The sequence below is a fragment of the Physeter macrocephalus genome, chromosome 19 (assembly GCF_002837175.3).
Source record: "Physeter macrocephalus isolate SW-GA chromosome 19, ASM283717v5, whole genome shotgun sequence".
Taxonomy (NCBI): Eukaryota; Metazoa; Chordata; class Mammalia; order Artiodactyla; family Physeteridae; genus Physeter; species Physeter macrocephalus.
In genome coordinates this window covers 44052534-44072589 of record NC_041232.1, presented here as the reverse complement: position 1 = coordinate 44072589, position 20056 = coordinate 44052534, and the positions used below count along the sequence as shown (strand labels likewise).

The 20056-nt window shown below is 37.3% G+C and overlaps 1 protein-coding gene across 2 annotated transcripts in view; it reads left to right on the top strand.

Annotated features, from left to right (window-relative positions):
* Positions 1–15750, top strand: part of LOC102976649 (desmocollin-2) — a 32586-nt gene extending 16836 nt beyond the window's left edge. The window contains exons 8-17 of one of the 2 annotated variants that reach the window (XM_024120631.3): positions 2756–2890; positions 3142–3327; positions 4754–5004; positions 5133–5275; positions 9744–9971; positions 12516–12752; positions 13133–13257; positions 14500–14787; positions 15329–15374; positions 15459–15586. In XM_024120631.3, coding sequence (XP_023976399.1) covers positions 2756–2890; positions 3142–3327; positions 4754–5004; positions 5133–5275; positions 9744–9971; positions 12516–12752; positions 13133–13257; positions 14500–14787; positions 15329–15364 — 1629 coding nt within the window. In that variant the 3' untranslated portion in view covers positions 15365–15374; positions 15459–15586. Of the gene's footprint in view, positions 1–2755; positions 2891–3141; positions 3328–4753; positions 5005–5132; positions 5276–9743; positions 9972–12515; positions 12753–13132; positions 13258–14499; positions 14788–15328; positions 15375–15458 lie in introns of both variants that reach the window. The other variant, XM_055080372.1, reaches the window with a different exon arrangement.
* Positions 15751–20056: the final 4306 nt, after the last annotated feature.

Sequence of the window (20056 nt, the reverse complement as noted above, 5' to 3'; positions counted from 1 at the left end):
CGGGAATCTCTCCGCTTTGCCCTCCGCACCCCTGTTACTGCGCTCTCCTCCGCGGCTCCGGAGCTTCCCCCTCCGCCACCCGCAGTCTCCGCCCACGAAGGGGCTTCTCGTGTGTGGGAACCTTTCCTCCTTCACGGCTCTCTCCCACTGGTGCAGGTCCCGTCCCTATTCTTTGTCTCTGTTCTTTTTTCTTTTGCCCTGCCCAGGTACGTGGGGAGTTTCTTCCCTTTTGGGAGGTCTGAGGTCTTCTGCCAGCGTTCGGTGGTTGTTCTATAGGAGAAGTTCCACCTGTAGATGTATTTCTGATGTATCTGTGAGGAGGAAGGTGATCTCCGCGTCTTACTCTTCCGCCATCTTCTCGCCTAACTCTCAGATCATTGTGGATAGTCTTCTTTGATACACGAAAACTTGACAAGTGGTAGTGTCATAAATGTGTTTTGCAATGTGCACTCTGAAGAAGCCTTGTCCATGAACTTTCCTACTTTGTTACATCAAAATACATTGGTCTTTCTTCTGCTATGAGTGGATAGATTACCATGTGTGATTTTGTAACATCGTGCATTAGTCATATGGGAAATATTGACTCACTGAGTTATGTAGATCCTCCAATTGACACATCTAATTAAACAGTATTGGAAAAAATCACCTCCTCATCTCCATTAATATCACGATGGTTCATAAAAGTTTTCCAGAATCCTCATTTTGGCTTGAAAACTCCAATTGACCATTGGCAACAAATAGCTGTTTTCCTTGAAATGACATATTCACTTTACCTACGACAAAATGTCTTCCAAATATACCAGTCTGAATAACCATAGGTGTCTTTCATGTAAAAATGGTATTCTATGAAAAAAAAAAACGATAGCTGGTTCAGCTTATAAATCAATCACACAAGTACTTTTCCATGAAAAGAACATCATACTATGTTATGCAGAAGTGCTTTATACATACCTCCCATTTCTTTACATAGACTATGGGTTGAAATCTAATAAAATTTATTAAAATTAATCATTTTTACTGCATTTACAAGGACATTCCTAGGTAAATTTTTATTTTTATTCAATTTTATAATTTATAATTTATTTATTTTTACCATGAGTATGTGCCAGTGAAGAATGCAATTTCGTTTGTTGAATGAATGAATTGCTGTCACAGCTCTACAAATTATACAGATTCTTCATGGAATTTATGTGCTCAGAAAGAGCAGATTATAGACCAAATTCTCTTTTATCATCAAGCCTTGAATAGATCCTTCTAATACATCAGTTGAAAACATTTGACTAATGAAGGAGTCTTGGGGTGCTTTTACCAAAGAGAGCTCTGGACTCACTTTCTGATCCCAGGTTTCCAATTTTTTTATTGTTGGCCTTCAGCCCTTTAAGCTCTTTAAACATCAGAATTTTTCTTCCATCTGAAGATATCACAAGTTAATATTTAGGTCCAAAACTTGATTTCTTTCTTTGTTTTATCAGCCAGTTGATCATTCCCAATAAATCATAGTTTATTACAAACAGAATACATATTCCCTCCCATAAGTAATACTAGTATGAGCTTTTAAAATTTTTTTAATGAAATAAGGCCATGAATTTTTAACTCTACACATGATTGATTATGAGAGAAGAATAAATTGGGAAAAATTGGGTTTGTAAAAAGCGTAGTGATCGAGAGAAATATTAGTTTTATTTTAGGTAGTACATGAGGGCTAGAAAGTTTAAGAGGTCTAAAGGGAAGAAGATGGCTTTTTAAGAGAAGGGTGAATATTCTAGGTGGACGGTTAGGATAGTTTTTTACATATAATTTAGTCTTATGAAAAGAGGTGAATTATAAAGGAAGGTGTTGTTATAATTTTATAGAAGAGGAAAGCTAGGGAAAAAGACTTTTCCAACTGCCCAAGAGTACATTTGTTATTTTTGAACTTGGAAATAGAACCCAAGCCTCCTAATGTTCAGTCCAGAAGACATTATTATTAGTGTTGCTGTTAATCCTTCCATATCTCAATACTTGTGACAAATGAAACCATTATGAGGAGATACACATTTTTTAAAACCAGTGATGAGCCTTCTGCAATCTCTAAAGAACGGAAAACCCTTAAGAACCAGAATCTATTTTCCATGAAGAAGAAAAAATTACATAGTTCCAGAACTTTGTTTTCATGCTAATTTTTTTTTTTTTTTTTTTTTTTTTTGTGGTATGCGGGCCTCCCTCTGTTGTGGCCTCTCCCGTTGCGGAGCACAGGCTCCGGATTTTTTTTTGTTTGTTTTGTTTTGTTTTGTTTTGTTTTTTTGTTTTTGTTTTTCATGCTAATTTAATGATCTTTTAGTAAATGTAAAGTAAATATTTAAAATCCACCTTTTTTTACAGGAGGATACCTTACTTTATTGCTTCATTACAAGACTGGTATAGAGTCACTGTTGTGTATTTTTTAATATAAGAATGTACTTTGCATAGGAGATAAAGATTTTGATTAATTACTAGGCAATTTAAAATGTACTATGACTATATCTTCTCTTTCTGTTAAGTGATGCTAAAACCAGTTAATTCCATAAGTAGCACTTTCAATTTGAGAAACTACTCTATTTTCGTAAATTAATTGAAAATTACTAGTGTGAGGAAATTGTTCTTTTGCCAGTACATGAAAACTATGAAATCTAATAGTGTACCTCTTAAATTTTGAATGCAAGGGAAATTATAGAGTGTAAATTAAGATTTCATTTACAATGTTGCTTTCACTCAATAATTAACACTTACTTTTCAGCTAATTGACAAATACCAATTGAAAATAAAAGTACAAGACATGGATGGTCAATATTTTGGTTTGCAGACAACTGCAACTTGCATCATTAATATTGAAGATGTGAATGACAACTTGCCAACATTCACCCGTTCTTCTGTAAGTGTGTGATATTATTAAAAGAAAAATGTACAATGTAGTGTTAGTTGCTACATATGTGCACCTCCACCCATGCCCCATGATTTCAAATGAAGTATTCGCAGTCACGTGTCAGTAGTTTGGACTTGGGGTTTAAAGTCATGTTAACATAGTACTTTAGAAATTAGAAGAACTGGGCTGGCTTTACTTGGTGTTTTATTTTTGTGAGAGTTACTAATTAAACTTTTTTTTGTTGTTTTTAATTATTTTAGTATGAGACATCAGTGGAGGAAAATAGAATTGATGTGGAAATCTTACGTGTTGCCGTTGAAGATAAGGATTTAATTAATACTGCTAATTGGAGAGCTAATTATACCATTTTAAAGGGCAATGAAAATGGAAATTTTAAAATTGTAACAGATCCCAAAACCAATGAAGGAGTTCTGTGTGTGGTTAAGGTAAGAATAACTTACGAAATTAGTTATTTGTACCTTATAATGTCACAGATTAGCATACTAGAGCTTAATGAAAAGAAAGGAATTATGGTAAATGTAGGAATAAAATAGATATTTAGGTAAATGTAAACACTATGTTTTTCATATATATAGTGGGATGAATATACAAATTTTGGAGAACATTTTATAAAGGCATGATAGTTTAAAATGATTATATATGCATGTTCAATTAATACGATATAGTACCCACTTTGTAACCAGTATCTCTTAACAATTAAAAAGCTAGCACAGCTTTGACACCAGCGGGACACTGCCAAACTTTCCTAGTCCATTCTATCTATAGCTGTGTCCAGGAGCCTCTACTGGCTCCTGAATTAATTACTGAATTTCCCAAATGATGAGTTATTCCTGGTCAGACCCATAGGGAAGCTGTTTATAGATCTGTTCATCTGTATCCAGTGTACATTACATTCTTAGCTTCCTGGTTCAAAATGGGAATCCTCACCCATGTGAAGATGTAAACACTTCTAAAACCTCTTTCTAATAATATTCTACAATTATCTCAGAAGACATCACTGAGAATTCAGGAGGCAGAGTTAGCCCATAAAGTGATCTGAGCTCTGGCTTTGGACAAAACCATGGGCTTATTTCTGCTGCCTCTAACTAAAACATGATTCTATCCTGGGTCTCTGTAGCTTCCCTTCTGTACGTATTCACAAGGAGAATGGATCAAACATGATGAATTCTTTTTTTCTTACAATGATGAAAATTAGCTGCAGTTTGTGGGTTAATTTCTGTTTCAAAACAGCAAAGGGATTGTCCCTTAAATCTTGTCTCTTTCTTTAGATATCAGGCAAAATAAAATGAAAACCTTCCATTAAACTTGGTACTACCCATTTTTTAGAGAGGAACTGGGATAAAAGAGATTAATAAGGAAAGTGTAAAGCCCATAATCTTTCTATTTTCTTGTCTCTCTTATCTTGAAAACATTTCATAAAATTCGACCCACGTTTTCTACCCCAAACCAGGTACGAAAAATTGTACTCATCTCAGAGGGGTAAGAAAAGCGGTTCCAAAATTAATGGACTAGTAAATTACTGTTGATTAGGGTATGGTGTCCCTAAAGTAATATTTCAAATAATATTTCATTAAATACTATCTGAAATCGCCATCAGGACCTATAATATTACTTGTGTTAAATTTGCAGTTGAGGAATTTTTTTTCTTTTTTGCTGGCTCCACCCAAATGCTCAATCAGTTGAAGGATTTCCCTTCTTCCACCACCATCATATTTGTGGGTATATGTTTAATACTTTCATGACTGTTCCTGACACAGCGCTTACATATTTCCAAAGCTAACTAGTTACACACTAGTTCACATTGCCAAGTACTATTTCTTGATCTGATTTCCAACACGCTTGCTTTTGTAGCCACTGAATTATGAAGAAAAAAAAGAGGTGACCCTGCAAATCTGTGTAGTTAATGAAGCTCCACATTCTGGTAGTTCAGGATCAACCGGGAACATGGCAACAGTCACTGTTAATGTACAAAATCAGGATGAAGGCCCTGAGTGTAGCCCTGCAGTGCAAATTGTTCGTATTAAAGAAAACGTACCAGTGAGCACAAAGGGCAGTGGCTATAAAGCATATGACCCGGAAACAAATAGTAGCAGTGGCATAAGGTACTTGTAATTCTATTTTAGTTGATTTCAAATTTACCATGTTTTTAAAATGTATAACTTATTTTGATACCAGTATTGTAATTTGGCTTATGATCCATTTTGCTATTTTAATTCATCATTACTTACAGGTATAAGAAATTAAGTGATCCAAAAGGATGGGTCACTGTTGATGAAAACTCAGGATCAGTCACAACTTTCAGAAGCCTCGATAGAGAGGCAGAGACCATCAGACATGGTATATATAATATTACAATCCTAGCCTCAGACGAAGGTAAGAACTTTGTGTTTAAGCCAGCTATATACACCCCCAACTACAGACATCCTCAGTTTTGAAACAACATACATTTTTAAGTCAGCTGCATACATTCTCAAAATTTATTTCACTCCAGATGACAAATAGAGTAATTGAGAGGTTTGCTATAATTTATTAACTCATGTCTGCTTTCTAATAGGACCCTCAGTTTTGTATGTAATTACAGTATAAAATAATTTTGTCATAGAAAATACTTGAGACTATAATTTATTAAAATTAAATAATCATTAAAAATTGAGAAAATTACTTTAGAAAAATTAGCTTCAGTTTATTTAGTCCTATCTCTTAAAATATTCACTTTGACAGGAAAATTTATTACGGAGAGAACACACTGACTGCCTCCTAGGTCAGTCCTAAAAAAGTTATATCTTTCTGCAGGAAGCTGACAATATACTTGGTGGTTAGTATTCTGATATTATAAAATTAGAAAAATACTGTGAATCCACAAAATCATATAAAATGGAAAATCGTTTTCTATGAGCCCTGTAAAATTGGAATGTGTGCGCAATGATTACGAATGAGATCCTTTTAGTGCATAAAAGATAATTTTACCGTAATATACATTTGAACTTTTTGCCTCTGTAAAATAAATACGCTAACTACAGTAAACGTAAATTATTATACTATAGCTTGCAAAATTAGAATTTAGAAGTGATTTTGGAAGATGTTTTAGATATTTCAACTTTTTCTAAATGAAAGAGAAATGGCTCATATCCATTGATTGAATTGGTAAAGTTGTAATCATTGTTAATTTAACTTCAGCCAATTAAAGACTGCCCTTTAAGGCCTCAACTTCCTTTGTCCCTTTGTCAAAACATGCTTTCTGGTCAAAGCAAGTGAAAAGGAGAAATAATATGAAAATCAAATCCATTATTTTTAATTGCACTTGGCAAATGGTTTTTATCATTGAGATAAAAACTACTGTCTGGAATGAGAGATTTTGGATGTAATTTTATTCTACATTTTCCTCCGTTGAACAAATGTTTTTATGGCGTTTAGAAGAGAGGCACTGTTAATCATCATTGTGGTCGAGAATAAATGTGTAACAGGGCCTTTTCCATTAATTTCTTTTGAAGCTGGTAGGGGATAAATAACTCCACATCTTTTTATTTTCTGAACTGAGATCATACTAAAGTATGTTTTTTATTTGTTTTTGTCTTTTACCTTTTTCTAAAATCTATCCTGGCTCATTCCCTTTGAGCCCTCCCAGCTGCTCCTTCCATACAAGAAATGTTCTCTCCTGTGAGCACTGACCTCTGAGCCTGTGCTCACTCCCTCTCCTACTTTCCTACAGCACTTGTTTCCTCTTTTTAAAATTCTCCCTCAAGGATTCTATGTCTCAACTTTTCCACACATTTCTCTCTTATCTACATGCGTTCTAGTTTTACTTCCTTCTCCTCTTCTAAACAGAGCTCTTTCTTAAGCTTTGAGTTCAATTTCTCTTCTCTTCTCAATCTAACCTCAGTTGGCAGTTTCGCCCAGGTATTTCCTCTGTATAGCTGAGTTTTAGGTTTCTACTTTTGGTGTAAGATTCTAACTTTGGGGAGGAGGAGTGTGCTTTCAAAATTTTAAAAAACATTTAGCAGAAGAGTGCCATGCACATAAATCGTGGACCCATAGGTAGCTCACCTTCCAAGACTTCATTTTAGGAATTGATATTTACCCATATAGAATTATATTAATATTAGAAGGTGAGCATTGCATGCATACATTCCAGTGAATTAAAGAATATTATTTATTAACAGATGCAAAGCAGAGCTGTGAAACACTGAGATGTCTAAAATCTTTGGTTGAAATATTGTCCAATACTCATCACAATGTGCAAAAAAAATGGAGTTTATTGAACCACTCTAAATATTTCATGGAAGGGAAATTCAAGCATTTAGCACCATGGTAGCACAGCAAACACTATAGAGGTCAATTTTTTAAAAAATTAATTTATTTATTTTTGGCTGTGTTGGGTCTCCGTTGCTGTGCGCGGGCTTTCTCTAGTTGCGGCGGGTGGGGGCTACTCTTTGTTGTGGTGCGCGGGCTTCTCATTGCGGTGGCTTGTCTTTGTTGCAGAGAGCGGGCCCTAGGCACGCGGGCTCTAGGGCACAGGCTCAGTAGTTGTGGTGCACAGGCTTAGTTGCTGTGCAGCATGTGGGATCTTCCCGGACCAGGGATCGAACCCGTGTCCCCTGCACTGGCAGGTGGATTCTTAACCACTGCTCCACCAGGGAAGTCCTGAGGTCAATTTTTAAAGACTTTATAATTAACCAGATTTAATCAGTAAGACATGTGCTTTCAACTCCGTGTGTAGCCTCAAATGGAAAGAAATGGTCAAGACATCTTGCAATCCCAATTTTCAGAGAGAGCAAGAAAATACCACATGGCATAAGAACGAGAGAATTTGAGAGACGAGATTATTCTGTCCTAATAGAAAAGTTTGTCAGATGGATAAAATACATGTATACGTGTGTCCCCACTTCCTTTGTGTCTCTGTCTTTTCTTTAAAAGTTGTCCAAAGTGAGAGATAGTTGCATTGTTTCTTGTATCTCATTTCTTCTCTCCTAGTTCCCTTTTCTTCCTGCTGAACTATATCCTTTACTAGTTCTTTCAATGGTGCCTTGTGGGTGATAAACCCTGTCAGTTTTATTGTTCTGAAAAATATTTTGATATTGTTCTCATGCTTGATTTGATCATTTGACTTGGTTTAGAATTTTGAGTTAACCCCTTCTTTCCCTCAGTACCCTGCAAGTGGTACTCCATCATCTTTTGGCATTTCTTGTTGCTGATGCATATTCTACCATCTATTTAATTATTGTCTCTTTATAGGTAATACATCCAGATAACTTTTACAGTTCCCTAGGTTGTGTTCTATATATAGTTTTAATTCAGTATTATGCTGAGAATTTATTTTTATTTACCCAGCACTACAGTCAGAATATATTTTAGAAGATCCATTTTTTTTCTTTAATTCTGGGATATTCTCAGCAAGTATTTCTTGAAGTATTACTTCCCTACCATTCTATTTATCCTTTTTTTCTAGAGTCCCTGTTAGATGAATGTTTATTTCTACTGGAATTTCAGTGTCATTTTCATGCTTATTTAAACAGTTAACCTTCTGTATGCTTTTGAAGATAGTAAATATATGTGTTTCGAAGATATCTTGCATAGAGTGAATTAATCTTATGATTGTTGATTTTGTCGGTTTTCCTTTAAGCATTAATCTTGCTCATTCAGGAATTTTAATTTGCGAGCTTACATTAAATGGGAGGTATTGGTTTGCCTCTGCTTTTGGCTTTTTTCTTTCTTCCACTTTACCTCATAGTGGTCTTGTAGTTGCCTGCACCGTGTTCTTTTCTGTGGCCCACATTTCAGAACCCCTTCTTAACTTGGTGGGCTATGGCTCCTGGCCCATGATGACCCTGGGAATATCACGGGTTCTATTGCTGGATCGAGGCTGTGACTGCACGCCAGTGCCTGGTCTTCCTGCTTTCCTAGGTGGGCAGCTTCATATAAGGCATAGCCCCAGGTCGCGGGTGGCACAGGTTTTTTTCATCCTCTTCTCCACCCCTGATGTTCAAAGCCTTCTTATTAAACAGAAAGAATAAACGATTTAGAGACACAAGTCCTGGATTTATGTTCAACTTCAGACTTCACAACCGTGTTACTAATTTGTGGCCGGGACCCATGACCACTTCATTTTTGAATCTCCAGATTTTCCACTGCAGTGCCCTGTACAAAGTAGTTATTCAGTAAGTTTTTATTGAATATGTAGGTAGATGGATTCCTTAGGCTACACCTCAGAGTGATTATTCTGGTTTGAAAGTGTTTTTCCACTTCTGGAGTCTTTCATGCTTTGAACATTTCCGTGTACTAGTTTTGTTCTAATCTCCCAAATACATGCCTTCTGTCTTTCACTTTTCCTGCCCCCAAATCTTAAGTGTTTTCTAAATGAGTATTAAACTCCAAACTCCCTACGTTGTCTTTCAAGGACCCTTGGTTCTTCTTTTCAGCATTAGCTCCCACCAGTGTGCCTTCCCCTTCATTATGTCCAGAACATAGGTGTGTGTATGTGCTTTCCCACCTCCTTAGATCTCCTTGTGCTTTTAAATATACCAGAAATATCCTTGTTGGTCCCCTCTTCCTTCCTCTTTTAAAAAATCTGTCAAAGCTCACCTCCATAAAAGTTCCCATGTCTATTGCAACTCTTTAGTGAATGAATGACAAATCTAAATAGCAGTTATTTTCTGTACAACCCATTTGAAATTGATAATGTCTTTCTCTTAACTTACCTTAAGGACATAGCCTGGGACTGTGCTTGTCACTCTCATTTATATGGTACAGGTGCCTAATAAGTAATAAATTTTTTGCAATGTGTAATGTCCCAGTGAAAACTCAAAACATTAAAAAAATTGTATTTTCATATCCGATTTTCTAGATGGGAGAACGTGTACTGGGACACTAGGGATTATACTTGAAGACATGAATGATAACGGCCCATTCATACCTCAGCGGACAGTGATAATCTGTAAACCTGTCATGTCATCGGCGGAGATTGTGGCCATAGATCCCGATGAACCCATACACGGCCCACCCTTTGACTTCAGTTTGGACGGTGTTTCTGATTCAGAAGTACTTAGAATGTGGAGACTGACAAAAATTAACGGTATGTATTTTTAAACATGACTTTGTCCTTCTCAGCATCAGGATATCTAAAATATTTTTTTTCTTGATGGAGTAGAAGAAGAATTCACTGAATGGTAACCGCCAACGAAAGAACATGAGTTTCTCAGTGTTGGTGTCGTGGGAAGTGCCGGTCTCTGATCAGTCCTGTGCCAGGATTCCCTTTGGTGTTGGGTGAATTCTCATTCGTACTCCACCCCCCCACCCCAGACTAGGTCTGATGTAACCACTTCCTGACTTGTGTACCTCCCACCTACACAGAGTCTTCATATGACAGTGGTCTCCTAAGTCATAACGGAATCCCCATCCCTTGCAGGTATGCTACCCAGGAAGCAGACTCTGAGACAGTCTTTCCAGGCTGAATGTTTACCAGGGAGTTTCCTTGGCATTAATACGTGTGAAAGGAAGGGAAGCAGGGTTTAGCAAAAAGAGAAATCAAGCTGTAGCTCAGGCCAAAGGACAGCCTCGCCTGACTCACGGGGAGTCTGAACTAAATGGCCCTTCAGAATGGCCATTCTGTTCTGTGCTTTTACATTGCTTCATCAGTGGGTTGGGCTGCCCGCAGGGATGTGACCTTTGGCAGGAAGGCACAGTCACTGATGGTGCTGATAGCCTCCCAAGCAGCTGGGACAAGACATCCCTGATTACAGGGGATCTGGGTATGCATCACCGTGTCCACCGTAGGATCCCTTCTTTCTGCACTGCATTGACTTCTGACCATTTCCTGTCTACTGTTTTCTATGTGGGATTCTTCCCCCACTTGGTCCCCGTCTGTACTTCTGACTTTACCCATGTTAGAATCTATGGTGACAAGAATGGCAAAAACAAAGGGAACCTCCCTTTGTCCCACCATTGCCTCATTCCCTACATCAGCTCTTAACTTGCCAGCACATTCTGCATCTCCTGACCACACTACAGTACCTGTGCATCATGATGTCATGTCACTCCAGCTTTCACGACTCAAGATCCACTGTAAGCTGAGTGGGGGGTGCCTTTAAAATGCCCTTGAAAGGTTTTCATTCCCATGCTTTCTATGAGTATTCCTTGACTTCCTATTATGACAAGTTGCTCTGTGAACTGACAACATTTTCAGTGTTTGTAACAGCATTCTAACGTGTGCGTGCTTGAGAACTGACCTTATATTTAGATGTCCTTTCTACTTATTTGGTGTCATAATATTTCTTTTTACATAATGTTAAAGGAGGTGCTGATTTAAAAAGGTATTCCTGCTTAGTACAATGAAACGTTGTCAGGATTATGTTGGTCAAAACTTTGTTAGTTTAAAGTTTTACTGGGCTGTGAAAGAGCCCAAAAGCCTGGGAAATGCCAAGTTAAGAAGAACGTATCCTAAAGAGGCTTTAGGTCTCGCCATGCTATTTATTCTTCTTGGGCATTAATTTACTCATGTGTAAAATGGGATTATTGGGGGAAGTAAACAAGATAGTCAATGCAATAGACCATGGCACGTTTTGAATCATAAATTGTGGTTTTGTTAGTCTTATTATGATTTCTTACACATACATAGACTCACTGGGTTAACCATGCTTTCTCTTAAAATTGACTTGATTCAGTGATTTTTTTTTTTTTACCCAAATATCCAAGTTTATATTTAGAGATTCAAATTATGAAATAATGAAAATGTCACACTGAGCCAGTTAAGTGGGGAAGATTATTCTTGGGCAGGGGCATGTGTCATCTACATGTACAGTAGTATATTTTTGGCGTTCCCAAGACTAGGATTTTGACCTGGATGTTTTCTACTATTGACCTAAAAAAACATACATCGAAACCAAAAAAAATACAGTTGGTCCCAGTGTCTTGTAGGACCATGAGAAGAAGTTCCAGCAGCATGACTCATGCCTTGAAAATATGTTCAAGGTTTGGCACAATGTATAGAAAACAAAGTAAGGGGAAACATCCAGAATTTTAGTCTATGAAATTCTCTGATGAATCATGCATAAAAGAAAATATACACTGACTGGTATTTTAAAAATTTAAAGGGCTTCCCTGGTGGCGCAGTGGTTGAGAGTCCGCCTGCCGATGCAGGGGACGCGGGTTCGTGCCCCGGTCCAGGAGGATCCCACATGCCGCGGAACAGCTGGGCCCGTGAGCCATGGCCGCTGAGCCTGAGCGTCCGGAACCTGGGCTCCGCAACGGGAGAGGCCACAACAGTGAGAGGCCCGCGTACCGCAAAAAAAAATATATATATATTTAAAAATTTTAAAGATGTGATAAAAATCAGTCTCTAAACAAGTCTGTTATTTGTGATGGGAAGGATTTGTTTATCCACAGATAAAATATATTATTACAAAAGCCAAAAGAAAGACCTTTATAAAAAGAGGCAGTGTAGACAAACTTTTATATGATTAGAAAGACTTCGTCCATTCACGATTACAATCATGTAGCACTTGTGCCATTCCCATCAGGAATATCCAGTTGTAGGGAAATAGGAATATTCTGTCACTAGTTATTTGTGCTCAGGAGAAATCAATGACATTCTATAACGCTTGGTTTTATTTCCTTTCAGATACAGCAGCACGTCTTTCCTATCTGAATGACCCCCAGTTTGGACGATATACGGTACCTGTCAGAGTTACAGATAGGCTTGGCCAATCACTTGTCACTCAATTAAACGTGATATTATGTGACTGTGTTACCCAAAGTGACTGCAACACTGGCTTAGCTCTGAAGACTGACAACAGAGGACTGATACTTGGAAAGTGGGCCATCCTTGCAATATTGTTGGGCATTGCATTGCTATTTTGTAAGTCCTTTCATGAATTCAAATGATAGCCTTTAAAATAACTTTCAGGACACATTCTTAGAATCAGCACTGTTATCTATGGCTACTCATTTGTATATAGCTACATTTCTATTTAACACACACATATTTAATTTATTTATTGAAAGTGCATTTAGGTATCATTTTAGTGCTATCCTAATTAGCATAGACATAAAATTCAACACAAATACAGCACTTAGCAGTGTTTGTGGCATATCTGGTTAGGGCAGGCTTTTCTACTGGATGCTGCTTTGACACAAGCAATAATATTTATGTTTTCTGGAAAGTTGTTTTCATATTTGTCATCATAAATTCATAACATTGTTTTACGATAAACTGAAGTAATCTCTCTCATCCTCCAGGTGTCCTATTTACCTTAGTCTGTGGGGCTACTGGGGTAGCCAAAAAGCCAAAAGTATTTCCTGATGATTTAGCCCAGCAGAACCTCATTGTGTCAAACACTGAAGCTCCCGGCGATGACAAAGTGGTAAATTGTCTTTTCAAACTACATACAGACGATAAATTGGCCTAACTAACAATAATGATCTTTTCTGGGCAAAGTTCTTTTGAAATCAGGTAACTTACAGTATATAAAATGTCATCAGTCCCAGGGGACAGATAAAATGACATTGATCCTATGGTGATATATGGCATTTCAATTCGGCCATATAGTGTTACTTAATAGTAAAAATCCTTTGGCATGTCGTTATTATTTTGTGTTTCAAGGATGTCATGGCTTCAGCTTTAGACCCAGTCTTCTTTATATGTTGAAGCTGCTGGTTGTGTGTAAAAATGTTTCATTTAGTTATTCACAGATCATCAGCATATGGTTTTAATTGTTTTTCTGGCAACAGCAATAAAATGACTACAGGCTTTGATCATCGTGCGAAGAACTTTAATGGAGGTTTTCAGGCTCTAATATAGGTTAGAAAGGAGCCTGAAGTCAAATATGTGAAGCAGTAATTCTAACAGGTGATTACACTGCTTCAGCTTTGATTTCCAGCCTAATATGTGGATGAGGAACAAGTAAATTCCCTACCAAAAGCATAATTGATGATTAGAGCAGGAAGGATTTCGAAAACAAAAGGATGTTGACATCTAGGAAGGTATTAGAAAAAATAAAACTTAGAGTTTCCTACAAAAACGTAACATGGAAAATTAGTGGCCAGAGCTTTGATGTTCTTATTTCCTCTGCTGATTTATTTGTATTTAATTAGATCACAGGATTTAGTATTGCTGCTAAGATTTTTACAGCAACTTTTATTTCTATTGATTTTGTTTCAGTTGAAGGGAACTCAATTAGACACTAAATAAAAATAATGATTATTATTTGTTTCTCTTCTAGTCAGGTGAAGGGAATCAGGGTCAATCCATGTGAGACAATAGTGTACAATCCTGATCTTGAGATGTGAGATGCTGGAAGGATTTCACAAATTAACTTGTACAGTAGTCTAAGAAGTTTTTAAAGAAGGAGTATACATCAAGCTTTCTGACTTGTCTCAAGGCTCAGACCACGTGACATCTATAGTTTGCTTCTTGTATTGGACGCTACGTGAAGTACTGGGGTTACGGTAGTTAGGTACTTGGGATTGCCAGGACAGATGGAGTTCCTGCCCTCAGAATGCTTACCTTGTAGCGTGAAAAGTCACAGCATTATCTGCATGATTTGCTCTTTTTCTCATTTTTTGTTCTCCTCTGTATTTCCCCAATGCCAACTGTTTTGTTTCAGTATTCCACCAATGGCTTCACAACCCATACTGCAGGAGACTCCCCTCAGGGAATTTGCAGCCCCCTGGGATCCGGAGTGAAAAACGGAGGGCAGGAGACCATTGAAATGGTGAAAGGAGGGCAGACCATTGAGTCCTGCCAGGAGGCTGGGCATCATCACACCCTGGCAGTGTGTAAGGGAGGTGGACAGCACACCCTGGATTCCTGCAGAGGAGGACAAGTAGAGGCGGACAACTGCAGATACACGTACTCCGAGTGGTACACCTACACTCAGCCCCGCCTTGGTGAAGTGAGTTTCCCTAAGTGACCTACAAATCTATTTTGCTTCCTTTTCAACTTTCTAAATGATTACAGTTTAGTGGCCTGATCTTTATTTTCAATTAATGATTAACCTACTAAGAAATTTGATTTTCCTTAATTTTGATTTAGTTATGATCAGATGTTAAGTGGATATTGACTTTTCCTCTTATTTTGTTTGCTCTTTAATTGCTTCTGAAATCATATGATATTCAAATTCTTTTTCTCATGACTTTGTGTTGCCATTTCTCGTCAGACAAGTCATGTCTTAAAGACCAAAAGTGGGGTCCAAGGCAATTCCAGCCTGCACAGCCACTATGCCTATCTGGAAAGCTCTGAGCCCACATGCATTCAGGTTCAGTTTAAGGGATGCATTTCACATTAGCCATAATCTTGAAAGAGAAAGCAATGATTACTTAAAACGAACACTTGTATACTTGCTGCCACATGTGTGACTTTTAGAAACATGCTGTGTAGTGAACTGATGGTATGACTGATGATATATACCAATCACGGGTGTTTTTTATATGTAGGAATCCATTAGAGGACACACTCTGATTAAAAATTAAACAGTGAAAGGTAAATCAAAGCAATTATTTTTATGCTAGTAAGTTTCGGTGTTTAAAATAGTAATAAAATATGCTGTGTTTTTCCTCTTGGCAGAAGGTCCAGCAGTGTAATCAGGATAACAGTCATATGCATGCTCAAGACTACGTCCGGACGTATAACTATGAAGGAAGAGGATCGGCGGCTGGTTCTGTGGGTTGTTGCAGTGAACGACAAGAAGAAGATGGGCTTGAATTTTTGGATCATTTGGAACCCAAATTTAGGACACTAGCAGAAACATGCATGAAGAGATGAGTGCGTTCCATTTAGTCTACAAATGCCAGTGGCTTTCTCTCTTTTAAATTATTATTACAAGCCAGGATTTTTTTAAAATAGAAGATGCTGTTTTGGGGGCTTTTCCCCGTTATTTTGTTGAGATCTCTTTAGCCAAACGTGCTTTTACAGAGGGATGCTGTGAATAAGTACACAAATTTCCTGATTTTTCCATAGTTTTTAATTACTTGTCTTTCACGTAAGGACACCTGCAGATAGACAAGTTGAGAAAGTCTGCATTATTGTTTACATTTGGGTATAGTGACAGCAGCCAATTTATAGTGCGATAATATGTAATTAACTCAAGTCTGTATCATAGACTACTTGGAGTATAACCGAATGGAAAATTAAAGAGGTCTTGCTCTAACATTATCTTCAGTTACCTAAATTAATTGTTTGTGTGGTGCTTGAAGACTGTTGTTCTCCTAAACATTCTAAAGTGTATACACGGCATTCTTGCTATTGTTTTAGTCTTGTAACATGACCTTGCTTCATAAAGCAAAGGGAGATTCCCAACTAGGTGTTGACTGTTATTATAATTCCATTTTGGTGGACTTTAGTTTCTGTGGTGTATTCTCTGTGAAATCTGGCACTGAATCTACATTTCCTGTTACCCACCTTCTCTGCAAAATTTAAATTAAAAAAATGCTGAAGAATGTATTTTTACTTCTGCAAGGTTTTGGTCTTTGGTCCCCACCACTCCCCACCACCCCTTCTGTCTGCCTCTCACCCTCTCTCTTCTCTCTTTCCTCCTCTCACTCTCTTTTTTCCTCTATCTCTCTCTCTTTCTCTTTCTCTTCTTTTTCTTAAAATTCCAATTTGGGTTGGAGATCTAAATATTTTTAAAAGCCGCCTCTTTTTTCCTCGCTTATAAAGTGACTTATTCTGTGTTTCTGTTTTATGTAAGCACCTGTATTCTTGGCTTTTCTTAAAATCAATGTAATGTCGATTTTTTTGTTTCAACTATTTTGGTGATTGCTTCATTATCTCCTCAACAAAAACCCTTTAATTTTGCCTTCAACTGTAGAAATATGTCATGCTTTTATTTGATGCAACATTTTATGTTAACAAAAGGAATAGTGTAATTAAAATTGGGGTGTGGATGTTTGGTATATAATAGTGTATTTACAGTTCATTATTGGAAGGATACAGTTTATAAATGCAAAATAGTGATGTTTTTTGAAATAAGCTTTGCAATACAGGGATCGTGAAATCTCTCTAGGAATAACTTTTATAGCTTTTTAGATGAGATGGCTAGATATAGCTATGTGTTTGTAAAGTTTTTTAAAAAAATATTTTGAGATTACAGTTTTTAACAAATGTCAAAGTGGTTCGAACCATTTAAATTTTGAAATAATAAGGCAAAATTAAACTTAATAGCCAACCAAATTCCAGGCTACATTTCACAGCTGATTTCAGTCAATGAATTTTCTATCCATACTAACCATATGGACATTTTAAAAGTATTTCTGATATTTAGGATTGTTAATAATATACCTATTTTGAATTCACAGGATTGGCTTATAACAATTATTTTTAAAAATTAACACTGGGTAATTTATTCAATAATCAGTTTATCTTTTCAATAGTTTCATCACTACTCAGTCAAAAATACTATTTCTCAAAGTTATTTTTCATAAATTATGTGTAAAATTCTTGTATATTACTAGTTATGATAAAATAAATCAAGTAGTTTTTAAAAATCAGTGTGTTAATCATGTGTCTGATATGAGCTTATGGGATTGTATTTTTTCTTACTTAGAGAAATGAGTCTCTTTTTTAGAATCCTGTTCTACATTTTTTAGAATTTTAGAGTTTGATTTGGAGAGGAAATTTGTCCATTGTTATCACCACATTTATCTAATTTTACTATTCTAAAGACTGTGATGCTATGGGATGTTGGTTAAGTTGCATAATCTCTCTGTGTCTGCTTTTCTTCATCTAAAATGGGGAATAATAATAGAACGCCTTTCCTAGGGTTCTGTTAGGGTGGCTGTAAGACATTTGGATAAAAAGTGGTTTTTAAGCATGAAAGTCAGAGTGGTCCACCTAAAAGGCATTCCTAACAAAACCAAATAATTTTAAATAAGTCACATATACAACCCATTTCATATTAACAAAAATCAATTAAGAAAACAGGATAATGAAAAGGTTGGGTTTTGGGGGGGATTATTTTGTTTTTTGTTTTTCATTTTCGAATGTTTGTCAATTGAGCATATGTTTCTCCATAATGATCATCTGATGACTGGGTCTTATATTTCCAGTGGTTCAGAACATACATTGCAAAGATTGCTGAAGTATATGCAAAGGATTGCTTTGTTTGAAATACTGTGAAACTACTCTATTCAAATTGGCTGGAAAGAGGAACATCCACTTCTTAAAAAGGGCACTAATTCTAAAGCTCTTTGAAAATTACATGTGCTTAAGATTCCTCCTGTCAAGCCCATCCTTAGCTGCTCTGCTAGCTTGTTCTGCTAAAGAATGGTTTGCCTCCGAGGCAAGCAGTTGCTTCCCTGGGAGTTTAAGACTCTTGGCAGTCACTATGGTGATCTAAATACAAAAACTCCAGAGAAACTAACTTGATGCAAACTCCCAGCTCCACCCTTGTTAGCTGTGGGATTTGAGAAGTCATTCAAACTTTGAGTCTAGTTTCCTCACTTGTATGACACCTATTGAGGGGGTTGGAGGAGTCTACTTCATAGTTTTGTCGTCAGTTAAAAGAGTTAATTCTGGGCTTCCCTGGTGGCGCAGTGGTTGAGAGTCCGCCTGCCGATGAAGGGGACGCGGGTTCGTGCCCCGATCCAGGAAGATCCCACATGCCTCAGAGCAGCTGGGCCTGTGAGCCATGGCCGCTGAGCCTGCGCGTCCGGAGCCTGTGCTCCGCAACGGGAGAGGCCACAACAGTGAGAGGCCTGCGTACCGCAAAAAAAAAAAAAAAAAAAAAAAGAGTTAATTCATGAAAAGACTTGGTACTGGGTTAGCCCTCTATATATGTGTCAGCTGCTCCTATTATCATAGGAGCAGAGGATGCCATAGCTGGGAATAATCATAGCTCCTGTATCCACTTCTCTACAGCTGACAACTTGCCATCATGTTCCCGTTCATTTTCCCCAGAAGCTCGACCAGTGTTTTACCTGTGATGGCCTTTGGGAACTTCATGGCTAGTAATAGTTTCCAGGTCTCTGATTCTTGGTAGTCAGCAAGCTACATCATATCCATAGCCCACAAATCAGTCTGTGATCAGTCTTAAGACTTAAATGAAAAGCAGATAAAATTCCTAATAAGCCATACATTGCCTCAGGAAGCAAAAAGGAGGCAAAAATCTTAGAGATTTCCCCTACAAAATGTTGCTTCAACAGAGGAAGCCAACAGGGATCTGCCATTAGTTCAGTGCAATCTGCTTTTGCTGTCTCTGTATAATCATTTTCTGCTTTATTGGATTCCCTGTTTTAAGACTGGGTTTTATCTTTGTTCCTTTTCTTTCTTTTTTTTTTTTTTTAAGTGCAAAATCTGACTTTGACCACAAGCTTTCCCTTTAGTCTCTATCTCCAGCCTTTTCCTGGGCTCAGGGTTGAAATCTCGACCCCAGATTTTGCCCTGGTCGACCCCTTAGGCAGTAATGTCCTGAGGACAAAATGCTTTTCCTTCTATGTACCTAGAACCATCATTTTTTTTACCTCCTTGAATAATGAAGCTGTAAGAGGTTACATGATATCTATGTAGAGCTACAGCTCTTATCCAGATCTTCTTTAAGACCTCTGTTAGCCTATTATTTACTTTTAGGTCAAGACCTCTGTTAGCCTAGTACTTTTAACTCATTATGAGTAAAGACAAACAGCATGGTGCCACATCCAATCAGGCCTTCCTGAGTTTCCTGTACAAATAGTGTCCTCCTTCTTATTACTTACGCTTGAAGCTGAGAATCCTTAGCTTCTCTTTCTTGTCTGCATAGCACATCCTATTCGTTGCCCCAAACTGCCAAATTTTTCTGAGAATTTTAAACACAATTTCATTCATTCCTTTTTTTGCATACAGTCATTTAATGCGCTCCCATTACAGCCATGTAAGGCCTTCCTAATACAGACTGTTTGTGCTCATATGAGAAGGAACAAGCTGAATCAGCTACTCTTGCACAGGACAAGGCATGGTGTAGTTGTCCCTTACATCCCTAAAGGAAATCTGTGCAGAGCTAAGAGGTTAGAACTGTGGAGTTTCTGCTAGTTGCCTGCTTGCTTTTATTTATGTTAGGATGCAGGAAGGAGGATGGAGCAAAATGCTGTTTCTTTCACAGTAGACAAATAGTAGGGGGACCTTGCTGAAATATTTGCTTGCACTATTTTTTAGAGTGTGGTTCACAGATCATCTACCTCAGAATCACCCAT